This window comes from Plectropomus leopardus, chromosome 20 (assembly GCF_026936395.1).
Source record: "Plectropomus leopardus strain MGB_pleo_1.0 chromosome 20, ASM2693639v1, whole genome shotgun sequence".
In the NCBI taxonomy this organism is placed as follows: Eukaryota; Metazoa; Chordata; class Actinopteri; order Perciformes; family Serranidae; genus Plectropomus; species Plectropomus leopardus.
Window position 1 is genome coordinate 13311423 of NC_142195.1, and position 24853 is coordinate 13336275.

Below are 24853 nucleotides of genomic sequence, written 5' to 3' on the forward strand. Positions count from 1 at the left end.
TAAACTCTATCAGACTTATTCTGAACAAACCATCAATCAAAGACATCATCAATTACACATTTACCGGTTTCTGAAATGAAAGCTTCAAAATATCTGGCACAACATTTTATTTATTTGACTTGAAGTCATAATAAAATTATGTAGGACCACACAAAGCATGACAGTAAAACATGCATTTGTAATAGACAGCATAAGTGATTTCGCAAATTCCCAAAAGCAACAAATGTTTACATGCAAGTGATTAAGTCCTCTAGTAGTAATTTAACACTGGGAGCCAAGGAGGAAGCGGGTGACATCATTGTACGGTCTGTATGAGGAGGAGGTCAAGATGGTTGAGTGGGTCAACAAAATGTAGGACATCGCCATTGTAGACTGGTGTTCCTTTGCTTTGTTTTTTTGCCTTTTTTAACCATGACGACAAAGGTCCGTTAATCTTAACGAAGAAGCAATTATAACCCAAACCCAGAAGTCCGTTGCACCAGTTTGGAAGGCACTGACAAATGTTGTCATGCTACTGATGCATTTGTCAGATCAGAAAATGACATGTCGTGCAGGAGGGCTGTTTTTTTTTTTTATTTGTAATGATGGGGCCTTGTGGATTCAGCAGGATTTCAGAAGTCAATCAAGAGCCATTTAGTAAGTAGCCTGAAGTCGTTTTAAGATCGTGCATTGTCCTCCTGGCATGTTTTAAATCATTTAATGTTGATTAGGTCAGATATTTTTTTTCCACAAAATGCTAAATGCCTTTGCTAAAATTGCCTTTAAAAGGCACCTAGTTTAAAAAGTAGACGCAAGATGGCACCTACATTCATGAAAAGCTCTTCTCTCAGTGTACGTATGGATGTGCTGGAGGTTTCAAGTTTTCACATAAGACTTGTGTAGGTGCACTAGTCCACTGATGGCATTTGTGACGTCAAAACTTTGTAGATCCACTCCTAACCTCAGATTTAAGGTTAATGCAGAGAACGTTTCCTCAGTCAGCAGAGTTTATCTAGTGTAATACCCCATTCAAATGGACCAATTGAACTTGTGTTTACAACATGGGAAGTCGTACCCTCTGAGCTCTCAAAAAATTTTGATTAACAAGGTCATGAATACAACTGTCAGGTTGGTGCTCATATGGTCACTTCTAAATAACACGGCACACACTATCCCATCTGAACGCAGCATCAAACTCCGCACATACATCATTCTGCACAGCAAAGATCAAGTATCCAACAATTAAAAAAAACACTTTTTTGAGAGGAGAGGAAACTTTAAAATGTATCTGTATTCAACTGAAGATAGTCCACATGCAGAGAAGCAATTTAAGTATCCCAACATTTTGGACACAGTTTTTTCTTTCCTCTGTAACCCTATGCAGCCATTTAACCCCAGAGTAAAGAGCCCGATCCCATAGTTGCAGTTGCCATGGTAACTCAGAGGCTTTCTCTAAAAAGGGGATTCTGTCAGTTGTGAATCTGAAACCTCCAGGGGTCCGGCAAAAGAGAGGGGCTAACCTGGCTGGCGTCAAGCCCAGGAGAGGAGCCTTTTGTGTGGGTAAGACATCAGTAACTCTGGGACTAAGAGGGGAGAGACACGGAGCAGCTGGCAACAAGAAACATCCCGCATGACTGACATAAAAATGGGGGAAAGAAAGAGGAACAATAAGAGACCGAAATAGCGGACAGTGGGAAAAGTATACACAAGTGAAATTTAGGGAATGAGGGAAAAGAGGAGTATAGTTCTAAGAAGGGTGTAAGAAGATTAAAGAAAGTCAGACACTGAAACCAGACGGGGGAAAAAACAAGAGGGGGCGGAAAATAAAGACGTTCAAAAGCCAAAAATAAAGAATAGAAATCAAAAGGTGTTGGCAGGCTCCTGCAGTTGAGTCAGCCAGTCTCAGATCTGCCAGAACATAAAAAGCCCTTGACTCTGCCCGAGTCCCTCATTGCAGCACTTGCTCACTTGACACCCAGTCCCTCTTTTCACCTCCTGTCGCCCACAAACAAACACTTGATGGAGAGGGTGAAAAAGCCAAGATGGGAGGAGATTGCCTCCACTTCACTGTTTGGGTCTCTTAAGATCGCCCCAAGAATCAAGGAATGATTGGTGATACTAAGAACTGACACATTCTGTAATTAAATTAACTGATGTGGACTGACAACGAAATGATGAGTGGATGACATGTTGCTTTTTATAAAGGATGTGATCTTGATTTCAAACGGCTGAGAGGCAAGATAGCTGACAAATTTGTTGTAAATAGGAAAAGCTTCAACAACAACACAAAGTGCACCGAAAATAAAGTCAGATTTGTCTTCTCCACAGCTGTTTATGCTAAATTGAGCTGTCAACATTAGTACTTTGAAATGAACGAGTTTTGCCTTTTTAACATTCTTTCTGTGTTGTGACCGCTGTTTTTGTAGCTTCCTCTTGGATGTGTGCTACTGGTCTGAGATCGTGTCGCTACCTTCCATTTAAGTCTCAGCCTCGCCTGCGCTCTGTGCACAGAAATGTCCCGAACATAGCAAAAGAAAAAAAATATGAAAATACAGGCAGAGGGCAAAGTCTCTGCAGATAAATACGCCGCTACACACTTCTAGTAGCACATAAGTGATGGCTGTGAGGGATTACTTTTGAGTCTATGGATAGTCGTTCAGGAAAATCCTGTATACTTCACCTTTAAGATAGTACAGTATCTGAAAATAGTGTTGCAAAAAGGTAGAAGTTAAAGCAAAAGCTACTCTCAGTCTCACTAAATGTGAATGATTATTTCACCTTTTTAACAGTAAAAACTACAGTATATAGAAGTTTAAGTTCATTTCTTAATTTCAACCATGAAAGACACAGCTGTCTACAATCTTGTTGAAACTGAATAAAATTGTATACAACATGGGATGTATCAAAACCTAAATTCTAATAAAGATACACAAAGATTTATAATTACATTTAATCTCATGAGATTTAATATTCCATAACATCTGAATAAATATGTATGTGTTAAACTACATTAAAATGACATTATAGATAACGCAGTGTGAGTTGAAAGTACTCCTACTACTACTCTCATTGTATCTTTTTTGACAAGTATTTAACTGATTTAGAAAGTGATACAGGCAATGGGGGAGCTTTTTGGCAATGGCTGTGAAAAGCCTTCGATTTATTGAACAACTACAGTGAAATGTTTTAAAACAGTGCTCAGCGTACGAGCGAACCTCTTTCTGAGCAAGTCTACACACAGACCAACAGGGAGAAAATCATACAGTGGCAGAGCAAACAAGTACGTGCATACCGGACAAACCACCAGACATCTGAGTAATGCAGCATGAATGAAGCTTTGTGCGACAAAATTTCCAGTTCATTAAGCTACAAGATTTTTGGGGGAAACTGACTATTTCTTTTTTTATAAATACATTGAAAATGACAGGCTATATTATGTGTACTCATAAGGAAAACATCAACTCAGTAATCACGTCCGATTAACGGTGCAAACATGCAGACCTTCACATTGTTCAAAATTGCTTTAATCACCACACAGAAATGCACATTTGGCAGCTGTGGCTAACCTCCCAACATCTCCTTCATGATACGGGTCAATAAAAACCTTACAGGTGCATTTGCGTTTAGTGTCTCACTATTGTGTGTATCCTTGAGGCCTAACAAACATATCGAGTGCATTTCCCTCTTAATAAAACATCTGGAAAGTGGATATAGAAATGATTTTACACTGCGCATTGTTTCCATGTTTCCAGCAGCCTTCCTCTTGACTGGCTTTGTTAGCGAATTTTTGTATTTCTACGCCTTACTACTCACAGCTGCCAATCAGTGGAACAGCATGAAAACATTAGCAGGATGTGATAGACAATGCTCAGCCCTTTCTTCTAGAGGTACATTTGGAAGGAACTGTAATGCAGACTGGATTAGGTCTGCTATTTATATGATGAAGAATTGCTCAACCATCTACTGCTCAAAGTCCAAAAACATACATATTGAGTAAACAGCAATGTCTCTTTCCATAAATCATGACTTCAGATTATCCACAGACCTTGTTGTGAGCAGTTTCATGACGGGACTATTTTCTTGCTACTGAACAACACCAAACTCCCACCACGCAGAAGTAAACATGCATCCACCAAGCACCAGTAAACCAGCTAATGTTACAGCTCAGCCAAGGAGGATGCCATTACTGGACACTTCTCCCACTGTCTAAAGCTTGATTGCTCATCTATGAGTAGATGCACAACTCCTTCTTTGTGGTAATACAGCTGCCAGGTGTAGTTCGGCAGAGACATTGCTGCTGAGTTTTTCCAAATGTATTTTTGCTTTGAGCACCACAAACTGGATACCATCAAATTATATTCAAGGGAAAGCAGCAATCTCTACGGCATATATCTCCAACACTCTGCAGCTTGCACCAAAACAATCTAGATTGATAGACAGCACTACAGGCGACAGGAAAAATATGTTTTTTTGATTTGGGGTTTAACTGTCCCTTTAACTGACTTCCAAAAATGTAAACACTACACATTATCATACACTGACAGTGTATTTCATTAGTTTTCTGCCGAAATATTCAATTTTGTGGGTCAAGATCCACTAATGGTGATAAGACCTTTTTTGGTGTTATGTTTAGGCACTAGTATTACCTGGTTAAGGAAATATCATGGTTCAGTTGTCTAAACTTTACCAAAGACAGGAATCAGGATGCTCCTGTGCTTTGTGCTAGATATAAAATTGCCTTGTTTGTGATAGGTTCAGCTTTTAAATATTGTTTTGCGATTGTATCACGGAGCATATTTGGGTTCCTCTTAAATCTTTTTGTTTTTTCTATAGTAGTTATCGATAATCGCACTGGAAGTTTTTTGGTAAGCAAAATCATTTGGCTTATAGGTGTTTTTGGTAAAAACATCAATAAATGTGGGTCATCATTTGGCTGGCAGAGTGAGTGCCGTCTTGTGTCTCTTTCATAAGTGAGCTAAAGAAAAAAGGATATAAAATGGGTGCTGTGGCCTCAAGTGTTGAATCCACCTCATTTCTTTAATCATATCGTCCATCATTGTACACTGTGTTACAGTTATAGTGTCTTACTGTTAGATAGACTGAAGTAAATAAATGTCTGCTATCAGTGTTGCAGGTTATTTCTGCAATGATGTTTACACATCTTGTTCAGTTTTCTCCTTTTGTTCATTTCATTCTTTTTATTTTAAATAGGTTGCACAGTGAAATCTGAACATTTCTTTTCAAGAGGCATTTTTTTTATATAACGTTGCCTTTAATTCGAAAAATAATTTATCCCATATCCTACGGGGATCATCTCCAGTCGTCTAACAGGATAACCTGGTGTAGATCAGAGTGCTTATCTTTTTTTCATCGATTGTCAAAGGTCAAATTCTCCACATCAAACATTTATTTACTTTACGAGAATGCTAGGGGATGAAGATGATCCCTCTTGGTCTTCAGAATAATCCACTAAATTCACCAGGCAATTCACTCGGTGCACCCAGGTGCAATTAAACTATCAATAAGCCATTTTCAGAATTTGTTAACATGGTTATTAAATTGTTCATTTCCATTTTTCCCTCTTTGTGAAAAAGTAATGCCCTAAGCAACCAGACTGACTGAGAAACACCGGGGATGATGTTCTCTTTACTATGAACACGAACATGAGTCACTAGCAAGCACATCAACCACTGAGAGCAGGGTGACATGCATACAAGGGATTTCATTTAACAGCTAGCAGAGTCGTATCTTCCTTTGTCAGAATCATCTTCACAAAACAGATATTGGATGCTATGAACCCAACAATGCTGGGTTTTAGTCTGAGGAAAGACAGCTGCATTATTCCACAGCATTTGCACAAAAATTAGATGACATGGCTGATGTGTTAATTATGTTTTTGAAGAATTTTTTATCCTGCCAAGGAGAGAGACGTGTGGTCCTCAGAATGCATCCTGCTGACTTTGGTGATCCTCAATGAGGCTGACTTTTTAGTTCTTTACTTAAACAACTAACAACTGCATGGTTTTCTCTGAAACAACGTACAGACTTATGATTACCATTTATGGTCCCCGGAGAATTAGTTAAAATATTGTTGATTTCTTGACTTTTCATCTTGTGCCATGTTCTAGTCAACAATTTGTGCAATTCTTTGGTTTAAAACTAAGGACTTGCAAAACTCTTGACATTCAGCCTCAGATGTTACTTGTGTTTGGCGCTCATTATGGTTTTGCTAACATGCAAACTAAGATAGTGAACATTGTAAAGATAAAGACCCAGTTTCTTGGATACAGGGATATACACCAAGTATAGTTACCAGATGGCAAAACAGTGATTTGTGGAGCTTCGTGTGTAATGGGGTCTAAATCAGATTTAACTAGATCGATTGATCCCTGTATCTAGATCCATGGGAAAAGAAATGTGATTGGTCCGTACATAATTAGGTCCAGCCCCCGGCTGTGTGTTGATTCTGTCTATGTGTATATTGCTGAATTGAATCTGTATAGTTCAAACACTGAGGAAGGCTCTGTGTCGAAATTCTATTGTGATGTGAGTCAATTAAACAGGTGAAATGTGATTATATTGTCCTTCTCTTACTTGGAAATGTGCTACCTCTTCATATTTTTTACAACATGTTCATTGGATTTTGGGTTCAGCACTCCACAGAGAATCCCATCGTTGAACTACAGCCTTCTTTTTCAAAACAAACACATTATTCACAATATCATAAGATGCAAAAATTGAATAGCAACAACACCACTAACTATATATTAAGGTGACATAAAAAAAAAAATCAACAATGCTCTAAATACCACAGAATATAATAAGCATCAATGAAATCCCCTTTTATGCCATGAAAAAGAAAGCACAAAACTAGGACATACATACTATAGTACAAACATCTAGCAGTAAATGGATGCACAGGTAATGCACTGTACGTGTTTACTGTAAACAGTTCGATCCCTGAGAGGAAAGCATTTTGTTTATGCATGAGGTATCTGCACACTACAAGCCCAAATCTGAATACATTTTAAACATGTCACAAGACTACTGTATAGCGCAAACACGAGAGATGTTTGTGCTGTGGCTCTGACTGACCTCAGCACCCGCTGCGAGACTGACTCATTTATCGAATGATGCCACACGAAACAAGACAATGTAACGACTTTCGCCCTTTCTGGATAGCTGGACAGCGAGATTGACGCATTTCATTTCCTGTTTGTCTTGAGCAAGGCACAACAGCCAGAAAGGATTATGTCTGTTGTCCGTTGAGATCTCCGTTGAGAGATTTATGAAAACGATTTAAAGAGAACAAGCATATAAATACTAGGGACTGACTGGGATGTAATTTCATATTCAGTATCTCCCAAATCAACATCAGTCATTCATCAGCTTCAAGCACCACCAACATCAGACTCATCATAGCAGAAATAGTTTCAATGCTATGCATTTCCTCTGATGCTGCTTTGGGTATGTTATTACGGAATAAGAAATAACAAACAAGATCATCAATATTACTTGCAGCACATGAACTCTGTCTTACAGAAGTTTTTCACTACTGTAAAGATGGTCCTCTCATAAATATAGGCTGTCTCTGCAGTAGAAAGACACAAAAACTTTTGAAAATGGTGCTACATGACCAGAGAAAAAAAAGGACTGTGTCATTCACTTTTCCTGCCCAAGAGCTAGAAAACCTAGTTAAATTACCAGAATGCACTGCACCACATAAGTGCTCCCACTGATGGATGATGTAACAGTCTGTCTGATATTACAGTTAAACAGGAAGCTAAAAGATGTATCTGAAAACATTTTAGGAGAGAAATAGGCAACGCAGTAACTAAATCTTGATTTGTATTTCATCAGCACTGCATAGTTTTACTACTAAATATTTGGAGTGGCACTGACAACTGCATCAAAAAAACTTGGTGGTTTATTATACTTTGAGCGTGAGCCTTCTTTTGCAAGAAAACCAAGTTATTACTAGGAAAAAGAATTTTATTGGCCATACCTCATCATGTTGATGATGATGTGGCTATTCAAACTACTAACTAACCAATTTATTTCAACTACTGCAGTACAGTGCAACTGTAAAGAAAGGACCATAGCCAACTCAAACCAACTTGGAAAAAAGAATGAGTCATGGTACTTAAAAATATGTTTCACATTTCTTTAAAACTATTTAATAATGACATATTTTAGCTATTCCTAACTTTACATAATATTGAAACTGCCCTCAAGTATGACAAAAAAAAAAAGATCTACAATATTTTGCAGTTCTGATTTTCTTGGCGTGACTACGATGCATCATCCTACATAGAACTGTCAGAATGTGCTGTGACACATGATGAGAGTATATCTGCTGAACAGAGACACTTAAATTGGGCAGGATGGGAACAGGCTCGTTTTCCGCATGAGCGCGCCCCTCATTGGCAGTCGCACTCCCTTCAGTTGTGCCCACTTAGTTCCGCCTACCTTCTGCGGGCTCAACTTGTCTGCCCATCAGGAAATTGATTCTAATTTACTTTGTGTCCATGACGACTTTGAGCCGTCGTGGTTCATTGCCTCTGACCCTAACACATGGAAGTGTCCGCCCACTGGAGATTAAAGACTATGCTATCTGAAGGTTTGCAGTCTGTGGAGATTCATGCATGTGATGCAAAGAGTTTGTATTGTAGAGGTGGCAGCCCTTTCTGTGGTTGTCTGAGACTGGCAAGTGCTTCTCCCCCTCCTATTCACCCCTCTAGTGGTAAACATGTCCCTGCAGTCTGCTACCACTATTTTTTCAGGTCATCTCCTCTGATCACTGAAATATTTCCTGTAAATATTGAGCATTCACAGCAACATAGTAAAACATCCGTTTCTGTCAACAAAAAAAGGGTCTGCTTGGGTTTCTTCATGGACTATAATGGTCAGCTGGGCATTATAATTAGGTCTTATCAGCAACAATTACTGAAAATGCTGCTGAGTATGCTCAGGGCATTTGTAGAATTCTCTGCCGTTACATATTTTCGTTTTGATATGCAGCTCATGTCAGACTGACAATACCTAACAAGAAGTCTGATGGGGTTATTCTGGGGTTATTTCTATTCAGTTTCAGGTTTGAGCTCCTCGTGCCAGTCCAATCACGAGGAGAAAATGTTGCCATTGTATATTACTGCAAACCAGTCATCTGTTACAACTGTACATTTCATAGATATCATATCAATCTTTCAAAAGTGACATAGTGTTGATTATATTTAGATAAGCTGAATTTTTCATCATGAGGTGAAGGGGATGTGGAACGGCGTGACAGCTGGGAAAGACAGACTACTGTTTGAGACCTACAAACAAAATTTTTTTTTGTTTGCGAGGCCAGCACTACATTGTCAGTAGTACTTATGCCACCAAAAGCCAGTGTTTTTTAGCAAGACATTGATGGCACATCCAGCTGAATAGAACCAAACTTTAAACACACCGTCGTTGAAACACATAGAAACTTGAGTTTCAGCATGTCTACTACATAATAGTTACAATGTTACAAATGTTAGATATCCCAGGTTTGCAGAAACATAAAGCGCCAACATTTATTTTGGCGACTGTCTTAAACCAGCATGAGTGCATCAACCGGGTTCTGATAGTGCACTGCATTTTCCATTTTTGTCAGTGTAAACGCCTTCAAGCACTCAAAAAGAAAAGTGTGAGCACAGAACAATGCCAATTGAGACACGGTGTGTTACTGACACCGGTGCTGTTCCTGCTGTGACATGTCAAAATGTCTTGCATGCTATTGTTATTGGATCATGAACTTTGGTGACTTAAATTCATTCATACATTGTTTATTTTTACAGTGAACAATCAAAGTAATTGCACCAGAGTTAGCTGGCAGCTAATTTTCATCTGTTGTCTCGGGGAAGGTAAACAAAAAAATATATACAAAAACACAGAACAGCAAATAGCCGACACTGCCTAAAACATGATATTAGATAAAAACCCACGAACATGAACATTTCACTACATAAAACAGCACAATACTTAAAAGTCAATCAGAATAAAATCAGTATGACAAACTAGGTAATTATTACATGATAACACTTCTACAAAGATGTTTAGCCAAACTTGATCTGGTTTGTGAGCCTGACCTCACAAATAGCTCCACTTTAACCTGAGCAGAGGTCTAATTAGCCAAGATAACTGAAAATTTAGGTGGGTGTACACTATTGAATAATATATGCAAGATCCAAATACAAACTGTTTTTGGGGTTTTTTTTTAAGGGAAGATATTTTAACAATTAGTATCTTCATGTTAAGTATACTGCTCCAGTCAGATGAATAGCTAAGGTCAAAATTTACTATACAGAGTTAAAATAAATAAACCGTAGGCTTGATTTTCATCCATCAAAATGTACTATATTTTCAAAAAAAGACAATGTTTTATCGTAATCTGTGACAGGAAAAGAAGATGTCAAGTTTGCAGGGCTGACAATGTCAAAGGAGGAAAAGTGCAACACAGCAGCACAGAGCTGAGAGTGTAAGCTGTTGGGTCAAAAGCTTCACTTCAGATCAAGTGGATATAAGCCTGGGGGTCAATGTTACCCTCAGAGCATCAGATGCATGGCATGTCAGACATATACTCACTAACACACTGTCTCACACAATCACACACTCACACAGATTCACAGCCTGTATTTACCAGGGCAATAAAATGTGATATGAGACTACCCCCATCCTTCTATGTCCACATCCATCCCCTTCCATATAAGTTAATCACAGAGTGTACATTTTAATCTGCTGATTTAAAGGCTCACCATCTGGAAAAGCCTGGCAGCATTGTGAGTGTGTACAGTGCGTCGTCTGGACATTGTTCATCTATTAAAAAAGCGAAACAAGTGTGCGTACGATGCAGATGACACACTTTTAAGCACGAGCCCAATGGCTGTTCTGCTATTTTTTGCTTTCACGCATACAGACCATCTGACCCACATCGTAAGCTCGTTGGAGGGAAATGCATTAGCCATGGTCAAAAACACACACACGTACATGTCACTGTGGGTCAGCTGTCCCCACTGACACACTGCGCAAGCCAAAACAGCAGAGCTAGGCGAGTTTCTTAAACACTCACTTTAAATAAACGCACAGACATAGAGAAGAGATACAGTACATATGCTTCTGCACAAACACGCACAGATGGATAGTAACACATTGTACCTAATCTCCAAAAAATAACCCACCAATCTAACGACCACCAAGACTAATAAAGACTGTTTTGTTAATCTCCACTGATATGTAATTAATTAAACACACAACTAAGCACTGTTTATCCACTCAGATTTCTCCTGCTGCTTTGAGCATTTGAGGCATAACCTCACAGTGACACAAACAGTATGTTTTTGTGTTTAACTTCCCTTTCACTCACTATTTTGGGTGTAAGCTTCACAGTAATGCATAAATATTAATAGGCTGTATTTTCTACATTTTAAAATAAATATACTATATACCAAGTGTGTATTTTAGTTATCCTGTCCAACTATCAATCATGAAGACACAGTATCTGTATAAGTAAAATGTATATGTAGTGTATAGAATTTTTATTTCATTTTTCTTCTAATTTGTATTTTTTTAATATTTTATCTTTTTTGGCCATTAAAATCATTTTTTTTTTTTTTTGCATTTTATCTGCTTCTTACTCTTTAACTGCTGTTACGTGTCAGTTTCCCTGGTATGAAATTAATAAAGTCTTATCTTATCTTAACTTCACAATTTAATTCTACAAACTTGCAGAAAAGAGTCTGAGTACACAATTAGATCAAAACTAGGGCAGGGCATATTAGGTCATTTCCATATTCGAGTGCACACATTACGTTATTATATAGTACTTAAGTACCCACAAAAAAAAATCAAATGTAAGAATAGGGCCTAAAATGAACACTTAAGTGAAAATAAGAACATATCTGGAATTAGCCTACTTTTCTATGCAGCACAGTCTAGAGATTTTCAGTAATTACATAGCCTACACTGAACATTGCAGACTGTATGTTATGTGTGGCTGCATAGATTTATCATTTTGGATCTGTGCAGATAGTGAACAATTACCCATGCATCCCATCCAAAAAAATTAAAACTTTTAATGTAGAACTGGGTCAGTTTACATTTATGTTTATTCTATACACTATGTGTATGTGTTGTTTTTATAAAACAAGAAATGATTTCTCTATACACTGAGTACTCGATCCATGTGTCTTGCATGATAAAGGCTCATATATGCTCAACGTTAGATACATATACAGACAGGGATGGGGCCCTATGTCCATACTCTATGTTCATTTCATCTTTATCTGTGCATGTCTTTGAAATCTTGCGGCTACGGACGAAACAGAGATGTACCACCGGAGATTGTGGGGGCAGTGTAGTGAAGATCCAGGGAGATATGACTATAGAGGACAACAAGACATTTAAAAAATGCCAAAACAAAACAAATTGGTAATATAGTGCAAAGAATTCTCTGTCCACATGTCGTGATATATTTAAATACCTCACAGACCACCGGCGTATGCAACACTGTCTCTTTTAAAAGGCACATTATCACGACCTACTCCACCGTCACCTCGTTTGTTATTAAATGAAACTTTTGACTCCAACCTCTTTTGCCATCTGTTGGCTGTATGTATGCCATCATAAATGACGCATGGAAGTAGGAGGATGTGATGTTTACAACATTTAAAACTGACGTACCTATTTTTGTACATTGAGGTAATATAAATTAGCCCTTAGTATTACTATTGGTTGAACAGTATTTAAAGAGCTGTGCACAATATTACTGTGGCTTAAAAGAGGCTTCTACCACTGCATAATACAAAAATATGTCCTGAAAATCAACACTAATTGCTCTGTCACTCCTTATCTCAGAAATGTTGTTTTGCTGCCACTCATGCACAGCCTGTCAACTCATGTTAAGCAAAGTTAAGATGGCAGCCTTTTTATTGTGGACCTACGTTGTAATTAGCTGTCAACACTCAGCGGATAGTTTTTGTTGTAGAAGCAAAGAGTCTGAGAGCAAGAGGAGGAAAGTCTGTCTGAGCCACAGAGTATTTAGAGAGTTCATTTCTCTCATTGTGCTCTCCATATGTGATTTATTTGTCTTTTGTGGGGTTTTTTTAAAGAATATTTTCTTGCAAATGTACCCGTCATTATGGTCTGTAGATGTCTTGCATTTCAGTGTGGCCTGTTATTATTTTCAACATTCTTTTAGATCGTCTTTCTAAATACTAAATGTCCCAAGTCAACCATTAGGTCAGGACGATGCTACATCACATGCAGATGTGCTGCCAGCTTCCCAGTCCAACATTGTTCTGCCTCCAGGGTTTTTGGCCTGGCACTGTCCTAGGTCTGAACTGGCACAGATCTCTGAGCGAGGGCTTAGTCAGACACACTGATCCAAATAGTGCACCTCTGGTGAGAGTCTGTGCACATTAATATGGATTAATCTAGCAGAGCGGTAAAAGTCTTGTTTCAATAGATGATGTTTGGTTGTTAAGTTACACTTTCTGCAATGTGGATATGACATTATAGGATTATAGCAATTTAGCTGTATACATTATTGTCATTCATTGGTCAGATAAGTTACACAGCTGTGACTTTAGCCTGGTTTGTCAAAATTACATGAAAAGGAAATCCTGCCACACAGCTCAAATATACAGGCACTGTTTGCTCTCATCAAAAAAGCATTACATAAAGGAAAGGGAAAAATAATGGTGGAGATGGAAGTTTGTTTTTTTTAAAACTCCACTGACTCAAGCTGAGCTAATGTTTTTTTTAGCCTTAGTTTGTCTCATTCAATTGTGATGAAATCTGGGGCTAACCAATTTCATTCTCCTACCACAGCACGTTTAATTATTTAATTAAACTGCGGCGATCCTCTGACTTTTCCTTTAGCGCCACTATGACATGGAATATCATCAAGGTTTAAACCTAAACCTTCATCTTTACCATTTACTTGCTTAAACTTGAAGGGACAGTTGACCAAAAAATGAAAAATACATATTTTGTTCTCCTATCTGGAGTGCTATTTATCAATCTGGTGTGAGTTGACCAAGCGTTGGAGGTATCGGCTGTAGAGATGTCAGCACTTCTCTCCAGTATAATGGTCCTGGATGGCACTCAACTTGTGGTGCTCAAAGTGCCAGCAAAACACATCTGATAAACTTAACAGCAATGTCTTTCCAGAACGCACAAACCGGCTGCACAAGATAATCCACAGACCTGGTTTAATGTTGGAACAATTTTCTTTCTATACCCAGGGAGTATCACTGCACAGAGGGAAGCATGCATCCACTGCTACATCACCTATAGCACTTGCGTTACAGCTCAGCCGAGAATGACAGGATAACATGATAAATGTTTACATCTCACGCTGTCACAAGCCTCTTGTCCATAAGTAGATGCATGCTTCTTGCTGTGCAATGATACAGTTGGCAGGTGTAATTCTGTAGAAAAAAAAAAGTTCCTACCTGAAACTGCTCATAAGGAGTGGATTATTTTGACAAACTGGACTGTGATTGCTGGAAAACATTGCTATTGAGTTTTTGAATGTATTTTTTTTTTGGCACTTTGAGCACGACAAGTTGAATACCATCTCATTCCATTACATTAGAGAAAATGCAGACAGATCTATGGCTAACGTGTTTTTGTTTTGGGGGTGAACAGTTCCTTTACCACTTGTATAATGTTTCTGCTTGTACAAAAGGACAAATAAAATCTTTACAAAATGTGCATCAACATAATGTTATTGGTGATAATTTTGGGGTTCATTTCATTAAATTCAGTTCCCAGTCAAACCTTTTGCAACTTCTACTGTGCTGCCTGCAAGGTGAAAGAGTGCAGACGGCACCTCCTTTGCCCAGGGCTCAGCCTGGTCAGTGCATACCACAATTCCCCCAAGCGCTGTACTAAAACAGAATACACAAACAAACGAACAAACCTATCAACAAAAACAACCAACTACAGCTCTTATTGGGCGGCTCCTTCTGAGCATCAAATAGGAGCACAAATATTTTCAAGTTTGACATGAAATATATAAAAAACTTGCTAACCAAAAACAATATTTCCCCCTCTGACCCCCTAATCAACTTTTGGCAGCAACGAGATACCCAGATAATGGTACTTTTTAGGGAGAAAAATTTTAGAATTTTAACATTTTTAATTACAACTAGGATTACAAAATAACCACTACTAAAAACTTAAGTCAACTTTTAACTCACTTTAAAAGCACAGTGAGGCATGTTACACCTATAATGACAGATCCAGAGTATTATTTCTCAAAAGATTGCCGCTATGGCACCATTGCTTGAGAGTTGGAGAGAGTTAGGGGCACAGCATGATGACAAGCACCAAAAAATAAATAAATTAGCTTTGAATCCAAAGCATTACAAGAACACGGCGAGCCTGCCAAGCTCCCAGTCTGCTCCTACTCACTCCTGTAATTGGAGAATTTCACTTAATGATATACTACATGCAAATCACTGACTTTTATGGCTAGTGCTACATCAAACTGTTTGTTTAGTAAAAGCCTTTTTGCATTCTGCAACAGTGTTAGGTTACATAAGAGATGCAGTGAGGACTAACAGACAAATGACAAAGATGCCGGAGTGACTAAGAAACAGTGATGTCGCAGAAAATGTCTGAGAGAAGAGAATAAATAAAAATAAAAGTGATGTTAAGAGGGAGAAATGTGAAATGGAAAAGACAGAGAACATGCTAAAGGATATTCACAACACATAGATTATCAGTGTGAAAGAGACACAAAATATAAAGGGACTGGGAGACATATGGGGAGACAGAGAGAGAGAGAAAACAATTAGGAGGAGGAGGATGGACACACACAGAGGGCCATTGTAATGAATGGGAATCTGGTCATTTCTATGTTAGTGCATGTCATGGTGCAGCAGTGCCTCCATGGCCTACATTCTGCCAGCTGGCAACACGCAAGTGCATGCATGAGTATGCATCCCCCACTCTCTCTCTCTCGTACACACACACATGGATCAGATGAGACAGTAGTGGGGCAGTGTTTCCACTGGGAAAGATGAAAACATTCTACATCCATTGAAACAGCACAGTATACTGGGTTTTTTGCCATGACATCCTAAGAAAATTAAGGAACTTAAAACTTCCTTTGTGCACTTTCTCAGCAACAATGAGTACAATTGCAACACTTCTGCTATAGTTAAACATATCTAAGCTTGTCTGCCCACAGCTAAAATAACTTTTTACCAATGTAACCCTCGAGTATAAGGCAGGATCCCCTCATGCGAGCCTTATAATGGTTTCCTGCTGGCTGAGTCTTGAGTCCAAAGTGATACCCCTGTCCCATTTCCATCCACAGAAGCATAAAACTAATTTTAAAGTTGCATGAGGCAGATTAGCCTAGTTCAGCCAAGCGGTGTAAATTGGGATGGGTTAGCTCACGTCTCATGATATCATCGTCATCCTCATACCCCAGAAGGGAACTATGTGAATAAGCAAAGGGAAGTCGATGGTACTGGCGAACAGGGAGGGTCAGTGGTTGTGGAGGGCTGGTAAAAAAAAAAGTGTATGTGGGAGTACGTAACTGTGTGCTGATGTAAAAGGTTTGTGCATGTTTGTGTACAAAAATACGGGGTCACACTGCAAGTAAACTACTGAATGGGTAAGCTAAGCTCCTTAAAGGGTCTTCAATGGAAAACAATTGTGACCAATTTAGCTCAGCAAAAGAAAATTAGATAGAAATGACAGATTAACAGTGCACGCACAGAGTATCAAAGAGAGATGGAAAGTAATGTCAACAACAATAAAAACACACCAAAGAGGAATATAAAGATAGAAGAAGAAGATAATGGAGAATAAATGGGCAATAACCAGGAAAAAAGAAGAAAACAGTGAAGACACAGAAGGAGAGAGAGTGTAGCAGACAAGCAGCATCCTCAAAAGAAAATGAACCATTTCACGTTGCACATTTGCTTCCTCGCAAAGCAACATGCAACTTCCAAAATCTCCTCATGTGTACAGTCAAGTACGATAACACAAACAAAGTACTCACCTAGTCTAGGCTGCCCTTATGGCTGGCACAGAGTAGCATAACTCCAACACACACACACCACCACCACCAATGTGAAACTACGAGTGAGCGCAAACATAAGTAGGAAGAGAAGGAGCACTCGAAGGTGGAGAGAAGAAAAATAGATGTCCAAACAAATGTGTCAGTGTGTGTGTGTGAGGGTGCGTGTGTGTGTGTGTATGTGTGAGTTGGGTGGGTGTGTGTCTGTGTGTGAGGGGAGATCTACTCCAGCAGCGAACAGTATGGGAGAGCTCTCTCTCTCTCTCTCTCTCTCTGGCAACTGTGACGCGTCAGGGTATCGTCCAGACCCCTCCCTCCCTCACATTCTCTGTCTTTCCCCCATTCGCTCTCCCAATCCTTCTCTCTTTCTCTCTCTTAATCCCTCGCTTCTACAGTCGCCCCACCTCCCAACCCAAAGACTGATAAAGACTTAAAGCCATGAGCCCGGCACACACAAACCTCAAAATATATGTATGGCACTTACAGTAGTTAGGTTGACTTGTGCTCTTACAGTTGTCATTTTTAATCAAGTTTCGTTTGACCCCTAACACTCAGTTGATTGTTGCCTAAATTACTATTCTGAATTGTGTTCTTTTACCTTTTAATTATTTTCTATGCTGTTGTATGTCATTTGTAACTTTTATCTTTACCCTGTTTCACCACTGTTCGGGCACTTTGTTTAGGCTCTTTTGTGCACCAAAACATGCCAAAGTGTTTAATACATTTACACTAAAAAATAACTTTTCCTAAAATAAATATGGCTTACAAATAGAAAGGTTTCCTGATTTATTTAAAGAAATATCTGCGATGTGAATGCAGCATTATTGTACAAACAGACGGCAGATGAAAAACACCTTCTGGACAAGACAGGAAAAACGAAGCCTTCGACGAATAGGCTGGATGGTAAAAGAAAACATGCATGACAATACAATGCAATGGTAGTATCATATTAGAAAAAATGGAATAAAATATCTGAAATAAAATTACTTACTACTACTCACTTACTACTGACTTACTTACTACTACTTATCATCCAGTCATGAATTCCACTGCAGCTGACGGCAAAAGTTTCTCGTTTTGTTCCACAACATAAAACACATCAGTAAATACTCTTGAGCTGTAAAGCTTTTCTGTCTCTTAATAAAGGCAGTTGCTAACAAGTAGCTAAAGGAGACTAGAGAACATGATCATGCCAAGCTGTGACAAATACAGCATTACAGCCTCTTTGTGGAGGCAATGTTAATTAATGTGACCAAAGTGTAATTCCTTTATAGCCAAACGGTAGCTTTTTACTTCTGACGATTCTATTCAGGCTTACAAAATTATAAACGTGGTGTTCATTCATCTAGATTATCTTGCTGAAAAAAAAGTGTAACTATTAATGTTTGTTTGCCACAGAGCTTATTTTCTGCAATGACTCAAAATCCCAGAGGCTTTTTAATGAGGTAACCAGAGCAATGCGAACTGCTGTGTTGGCCTATAGAAAAATGTCCTCCCCTGGGCACTCTATGTCATCTACTGTTACCGCTGCCAGTTTTTTCTCCATTGGCCTCTCCTAATTTTACAGTCTGACTCTCCACTCCACTAACATGATATCAAGTTTCATGTCTACCATCCCCTGACTGTAAACGCAGCACAGCGAACAGGTCTAACGATCTGACGGCAACTTTCAATACTTCATATTTCCATATTGCAGCAGAAACATTTCAGTTGAAAATCCATGTTCCAGCCTTATTAATAATGATTAATGATTAATTTAACTTACCAGTGAAGTGGTGGTTGTGCTGTGTGGGCACTTTAAGATGCTTCTTCCGTCCCAGCTCTTCCCCAAGTAGGTAATACCATCCTTGAACCTCCTACAGCACACACACAAAAAGTAACTGTGTGTGTGTATGTGTGTATGTCAAGCATGTGCACGTGTATGCCTGACTTCAAGCTTCAGGATTCAACTTAATGAGTACTAAATTTAAAATGAATTCTCTATGTGAGAGAATAAACATGTTGTACAGATACACACAAACATACACACACACACACACACACACACACACACACACACAGACTCAATTTGCTCGCTCCTCCAGGGCTGCAAACACTGAACGCACACACACTCAGCGCTCACAATGCTTTAGCTTATTCCAGCAGCTGATGCCCCCACTTCTGCACTTCTGCCCTGTGAGCCAGATGGTGTGTGCGTGTGTGTATTTGTGTGTACATGTGTGTTATGTGTTTGCAACTACTGTACGTACGTGTGTTACATAAAGCCATGCAGGCAGCAGCAGGGGGGGTCTGATTTGTAATCCTGATGATGTGGGCGCAGTCTTGCAAACAGAGACATGACAACACTGTTATAAGCTTTGCCGTTATTTTGCTGTGTGTCACACGTTTATTACAGCACACACACACACACACACACACACACACACACACTCCTGCACGGACACTGCCAGCCTCCTCTTTTGTACTAAATAATGTGATGCCATGGACAGTGACAATAATCTCCGTTTTAAAAGCATCTTATCTGAGTGGACAGATTTCTGCGGGCTGTGGGACAAGGGGGGGAGGACGGGTGGGTGGACTTGTATAGAAGATGGGGGAGGGGAGGGCATATGTCCTGAAAGTCAGGGATGGATTTACGCCATTGTTCAATATTACTCTGCGCTTGTGACAAGGGGGGGAAAGAGTGAGGCAAAGAGAGCCGTTAGTCAGGAGGGAGACAGATGAGGGAGATGAACGAGAAAGCAGGAGATGGGAGAGAAATAAAAAAGCACAAAGTGGCAAAAGGGTGCAAACAAATGACAAGATGTGACAGGCAAGCAAAACAGGTAACAAAAATAACAGCTAACCGTCATGAGTGCCAAATGCTACAAAAATAAAACACAGTAGAGGGAAGCAGAAAGGGATGGGTCTGAATGAAAGGCAGAAATAATCCAAAAAGATTTTTTTTTTTTTTTTTTTTTAAAAAAAAAGGAAAAGAATAACAGATGTGGTGCAAGGATGAAGAGACACAACTCCCTGTGACTCAAAGCTAAATCTCTTTCATTAGCATATTAAGCCAATTAAATATTCATTGGGATAAATGTTAGAGGAAGGAAGCCATACGCCTGACTAAAACATAATTTCTTTCTGTTGTTTGTTGTTCTCACTGATGTGGACGTTAATTGAAAGTACAAAAAACACTTACTGTGGTGAGTTTAAGACAGAACAGTTTGCAGATGTGTCCCTGTTTGTTCTCTCATTTTATTTCTAAACACCAAATCAAGAGTTTTATGTCAACTTCTCTGCCAGCCTGAGAAAAACAACAACAACAAAAAAAGCTTTGGGTCAAAGAGTCAAAATTAAAAGCAGATACTGATTATTTTTAACACAAGAAGTAGAGTTTGTTCTATTTTTTCCTTAACAAGAAGCTATGAGAGAGGTTTTTTTCTGCACTTTTACTGCAGATTGGTTCTTTTTCTGCAGTGATATAACCCGAGAATATAATGTGTTATAAACCACTACGTCACCAGACGCTCATATTTTCTACTTCACTTAAAGCCCTAATTATAGGGTTCATTGGGGCAGAATACCTCATTGGTAAAGGGCTGATGAGTGCACTAACTTATCCTTTAAGTTCAGAAACAGACAACTGGAAAGGTTTCCCCAACTCTGCCATAACCATAATGAGCATACAGGTTTCCTGCTTTCCAAAATCCAATACGTGGCCTTAAAAACACACACAAATGGATGTGTGTGTTTTTAATAGCATACATAACTGATTAAGTGCTTAAGTATTACATATAAAAACATTGCAGTGGGTACTGCACTAACCACTACAATGTGGTCTTTCTTTTGTGAATGTGAATGTCTGCAGGGAGAAAATATGCACATGTGCAAAGGCAGTTGGAGGAAAAACCGTTGGATAAATTAGACCTGAATAATTTAACATTGACAGAGCTAAGAAAAGCAGTTATGGAAATAAACTGTACAGTGAAGGAGAACCTATTCCAAGCCAAAGAGCAACACTGAACTCTTGCACCTCACATTTATCTGCTATCACCTTGGACAGTTGGGGAAGAAAGAGTCAGGGGCGCTGTTCTTCTATATTACGAAACAGGTGTGTGGGATGAAGTGGTGTCATCCTTTTTGTGTTTTTGAGTCGTCCTCTTCAACATGCCTGGCAAGTAGTCAGTAATAAGTGCATGTATTTGAAATGCATTAGTTTCGCTGTGTATGGTCTTTAGTCTGTATGCTGTCAGTCTTCAGTTTCTACACCAGCTGGTAAAGCACAGAGGCCAGAGCAAACATTAGGAGATGTACAGCTGTGTTGTGCATCAACGCACTTAAAGAGCACGTTTGAACATGCTCATATTTTCTATGAACTAAATGCATCAGTTTGCAACATACGGAGTGACGCCCGCAAGTTATATCAGGCAGTCAACTCAAGCTGCACTGATTCATACACATATGTCATACCCCACTGTCTGTATGTCATCTACAAAACACACCCTACCAATTTGGTGGTCTATTTAAGCTGCAGCTCTCCCCCTGTCTGTTCATTAGGGGAGGGAGATATTTAATCATGACTCCTCAACATAATATAAACATCTGCGGGGAGTGATTAGGTCGAAGTCTAGATGCCAAATTTGAACATTGTTCTGTTGTAATAAACATTTCAAACATGAGTTGTTTGACAGCATCAGCATGAGTAGAGCATTGTACTTCAGACAATGCAGCTACCGGTGCTGCTGCAGCCAGTTCAGATAAAAAACATGTCAGTCACATCGACAACATTTGAATAGCATACGAGTCTTGGGAAATATATCTGCGAGTGCATGTTCATATCAAGAAATTACACTTGCAGTCAATATTTAACAGGCCCAGTGCCCTGCCCCTCAGTCCAAATACCTGATTCCACACTGACTGACACAGACGCAAAGTCCTGGTCTTTTTTCCCCATTTTTCCCATTATTGCTGTCTCTAAATCTCTGCAGAGCTGAAGTCATAACACATTTCCAGCTAGAGCGATAAATGAAGCCAGTGATGGAGCCTGTACCCGCTCACTTGGAAGCATATGTACTTCTTATTATATGTTTTGTTGAACTACTACAAAATTGTGTTCATGTAGGACAAATAAAATTTCAAATGCATCCAAAGTATAACTGAACTGAACATCTTTTTTCACATTTTCTACATAGTATGATACATGGTTTAAGCTATAAAACATCTACTTACATAGTTTTTTTTTTAGAGACTTTTGAAAGTAATCTGTCTAGGATTCTCTGTCGAGTAGTATACAGTAATAATTTAGTTTGGGAAGTGGGCAGTGGCAATCATTGGGGGCTGGGGATTCGTGGGTAGGAGGAGGCTCGCTTTAAAAAGAATAGCCTGGAGCACCCTATGTGAACTTTAAACAAATGTCAACTAGTTCATTTTTTGGGACTATGATCTTACAGTAGTGCAAAATATAAATCGTTAACTGGAGACATTAACTAGTTCATTTTAATCTGTGTGATCGAAACCTTGAGCTCACTCTTGTAAAGTCTGAATGCGAACAACACTGATATACAGTATGTGTGATGGGAACAGGATGTGCTGGTTTTTTTGACTGCTCGAACACACGCTGACAAAAGGAATCGACTATGGGCTTTGTTATCTTGTGATAGAAAAAAAACAAAGCGGGTCTTGTTGTTGTTGCAGCAGCACTGATATCACAAGTATCCCAAGATAACATTCTCTACTAAGATGCAATACTTGTTCATATTTTGGCCAAATAATGCACTGCTTTTATGGAAAGATTTACTGTAATTCAGTAAAAGCTTAACGGTACTTTCAACATCATCTGATCAATATACTGTGTTTTTGCACTAAAAAAATCTTCTTCAGTAAAAGAAAGAAATGTGATTCAGTGAGATTTAAATAAGCAATGCACGTGCATCTACGTGTGAGACCCATGACATTTCAGAAGGGAGAGTCTCAGAGTGACTCAAACGGGGTTTTACTCCACTGACTGGAGGCAACATTGCTGCGCTGTAACACTCATAACCCCAAAGTGTTTCCTCTCAACTATCGAGGTCACACAAATTCATTCACACTGGACTTGACTCTTCTTGGTCTAATGGCTGGACACACACACAAAGAGTGAAAGTTAAAAAGGGAGCTAAGTACACTGTTTACACAACGTCTTTATACCTTTAATCTCTGTGTTTAAACGTACCTTTCCTGGATCCATAAGGGAGCGCACACCAAAGCTCATGCAACCCAGCAGCGCACTCATCCTGTTGATACAGAGAGAGAGCAAGATAGACAGAGAGAATAAATAAGCAGGATAAAAATCAATTAATACCCCTAAGTAAAGCCAATCTGTCATCTAACTCAGGCCTGACATCTGAAATGTGTTTTTTATCCTCCAAAAGTTCTAAATCCCACAGACCTAACTGCATATACATAATAATCATTGTGATGTTTTTATGGTGTTTTTCATCTTGGTTTCACATTTTTGTCAAACATAATCTTGTCCCACATCACCATACAGACTTATTTATTACAAAGAAGGCAGGACAAGGTTAATCCCTTGGGTGACATCTGTGTTTTAAGAGACAAAGTAAAAAATAATGAAGATAAACAAATCAATAATAATAAAAAAAAGCAGTAAAAATATAATAGGCTTACTTGGGAAACATTTTTCATCAATCTGTCAACATACTGACATTGGGTAAATATATTGTCAGAGTTATGGGAGTCTGTGCATGGTGGTGGAGGTGGGGATGTTTAATTATGCATAGATGAGAAAAACAGTTCTCGACAACCTCCCAGCTGGACAGGACTAATGCAGCTGCTGATTCTGTTCTGAGGGCAAACTGGCCGTCAGCACAAATGAACACCTGAAATGTTTCTTGGCTCCAGCAGAATGAACCAGTGACCGAAAGAGCCCAGCTGCATCGACAGAGTGTCGTGTTGAGTTTTTAATAGTCTGTTCTACCAGAAATTACAGCTAGAGCCCTGTAAGGCCGCATTTAAGCAGACTGCTGCTTCCAGCTAAATGTTTCTGTCAGTATATTAATACTTTCAGTGACAATGCTAACATGTTGTTAGAGTTCAAATAAAAACAGCATTTCAAGAGATCTCGCTTCAGTATTGCAACATAGAGTGTGCCAAAGGAATAAGTCCTAAAACCCAGAAATTAGTCAGCATTTTTCTAATCTGGGTTCCAATGTCTCAAAGTCAGTGGGTTTTTTGGTTATGTCTGAAATAAGGTCTGTAGTTAAAACAAGTTTAAGAGACTTTCACATTGTGTTCTATGTCATAAAATACATCAGAAAATACCATAGACTTTATAAATATTTGGCCATAGGTACCGTGATGTCCCCCATTGGTTTGTGGATTGCTGTTTTGAAGCCGCATGTTTGACATTCTGCCCATCGCCATCTTGGTCATTTGGAGCCAGAGGTGACCATATTTGCATGAGAGGCTAGAACTGCAGGGGAGTGAGGGTTGGATCTCACTCACGGACTGTAGCGACCGGTAGCAACAATCAGCCGCCTCCTTATATATATGTAACTTTGGGCCTTAAAAACGTAAATGGGCAAGTCGTAAAAAAAAAAAAAAAAATTCCTTGCACAATTGAAATTATCTATAGAGACCAAAACTGCTGTAAAGTTGAGCATTTTAATCGTGAGTCTACAGAAATTTTGTCTGTTTTGGAGAAAGCCTATTCGATGAACTGCAGCTTTTGGCACTTCAGCACTGGTTTCATTTTTCAGCACTGGAGGTTATATTGTTAAATAGGTGCACAAAATAACTTTACTACAAATGAGAGAACACAATATC

The 24853-nt window shown here is 39.0% G+C and overlaps 1 protein-coding gene across 1 annotated transcript in view; it reads right to left on the minus strand.

Moving 5' to 3' along the window:
- Window positions 1-24853, minus strand: part of rgs3a (regulator of G protein signaling 3a) — a 165497-nt gene that overhangs the window by 124171 nt on the left and 16473 nt on the right. Inside the window, exons 6-7 of the mRNA XM_042509299.2 lie at window positions 23241-23301; window positions 18810-18900 (exon numbers count right to left, since the gene is read on the minus strand). Coding sequence (XP_042365233.2) covers window positions 18810-18900; window positions 23241-23301 — 152 coding nt within the window. The remainder of the gene's footprint in view (window positions 1-18809; window positions 18901-23240; window positions 23302-24853) is intronic.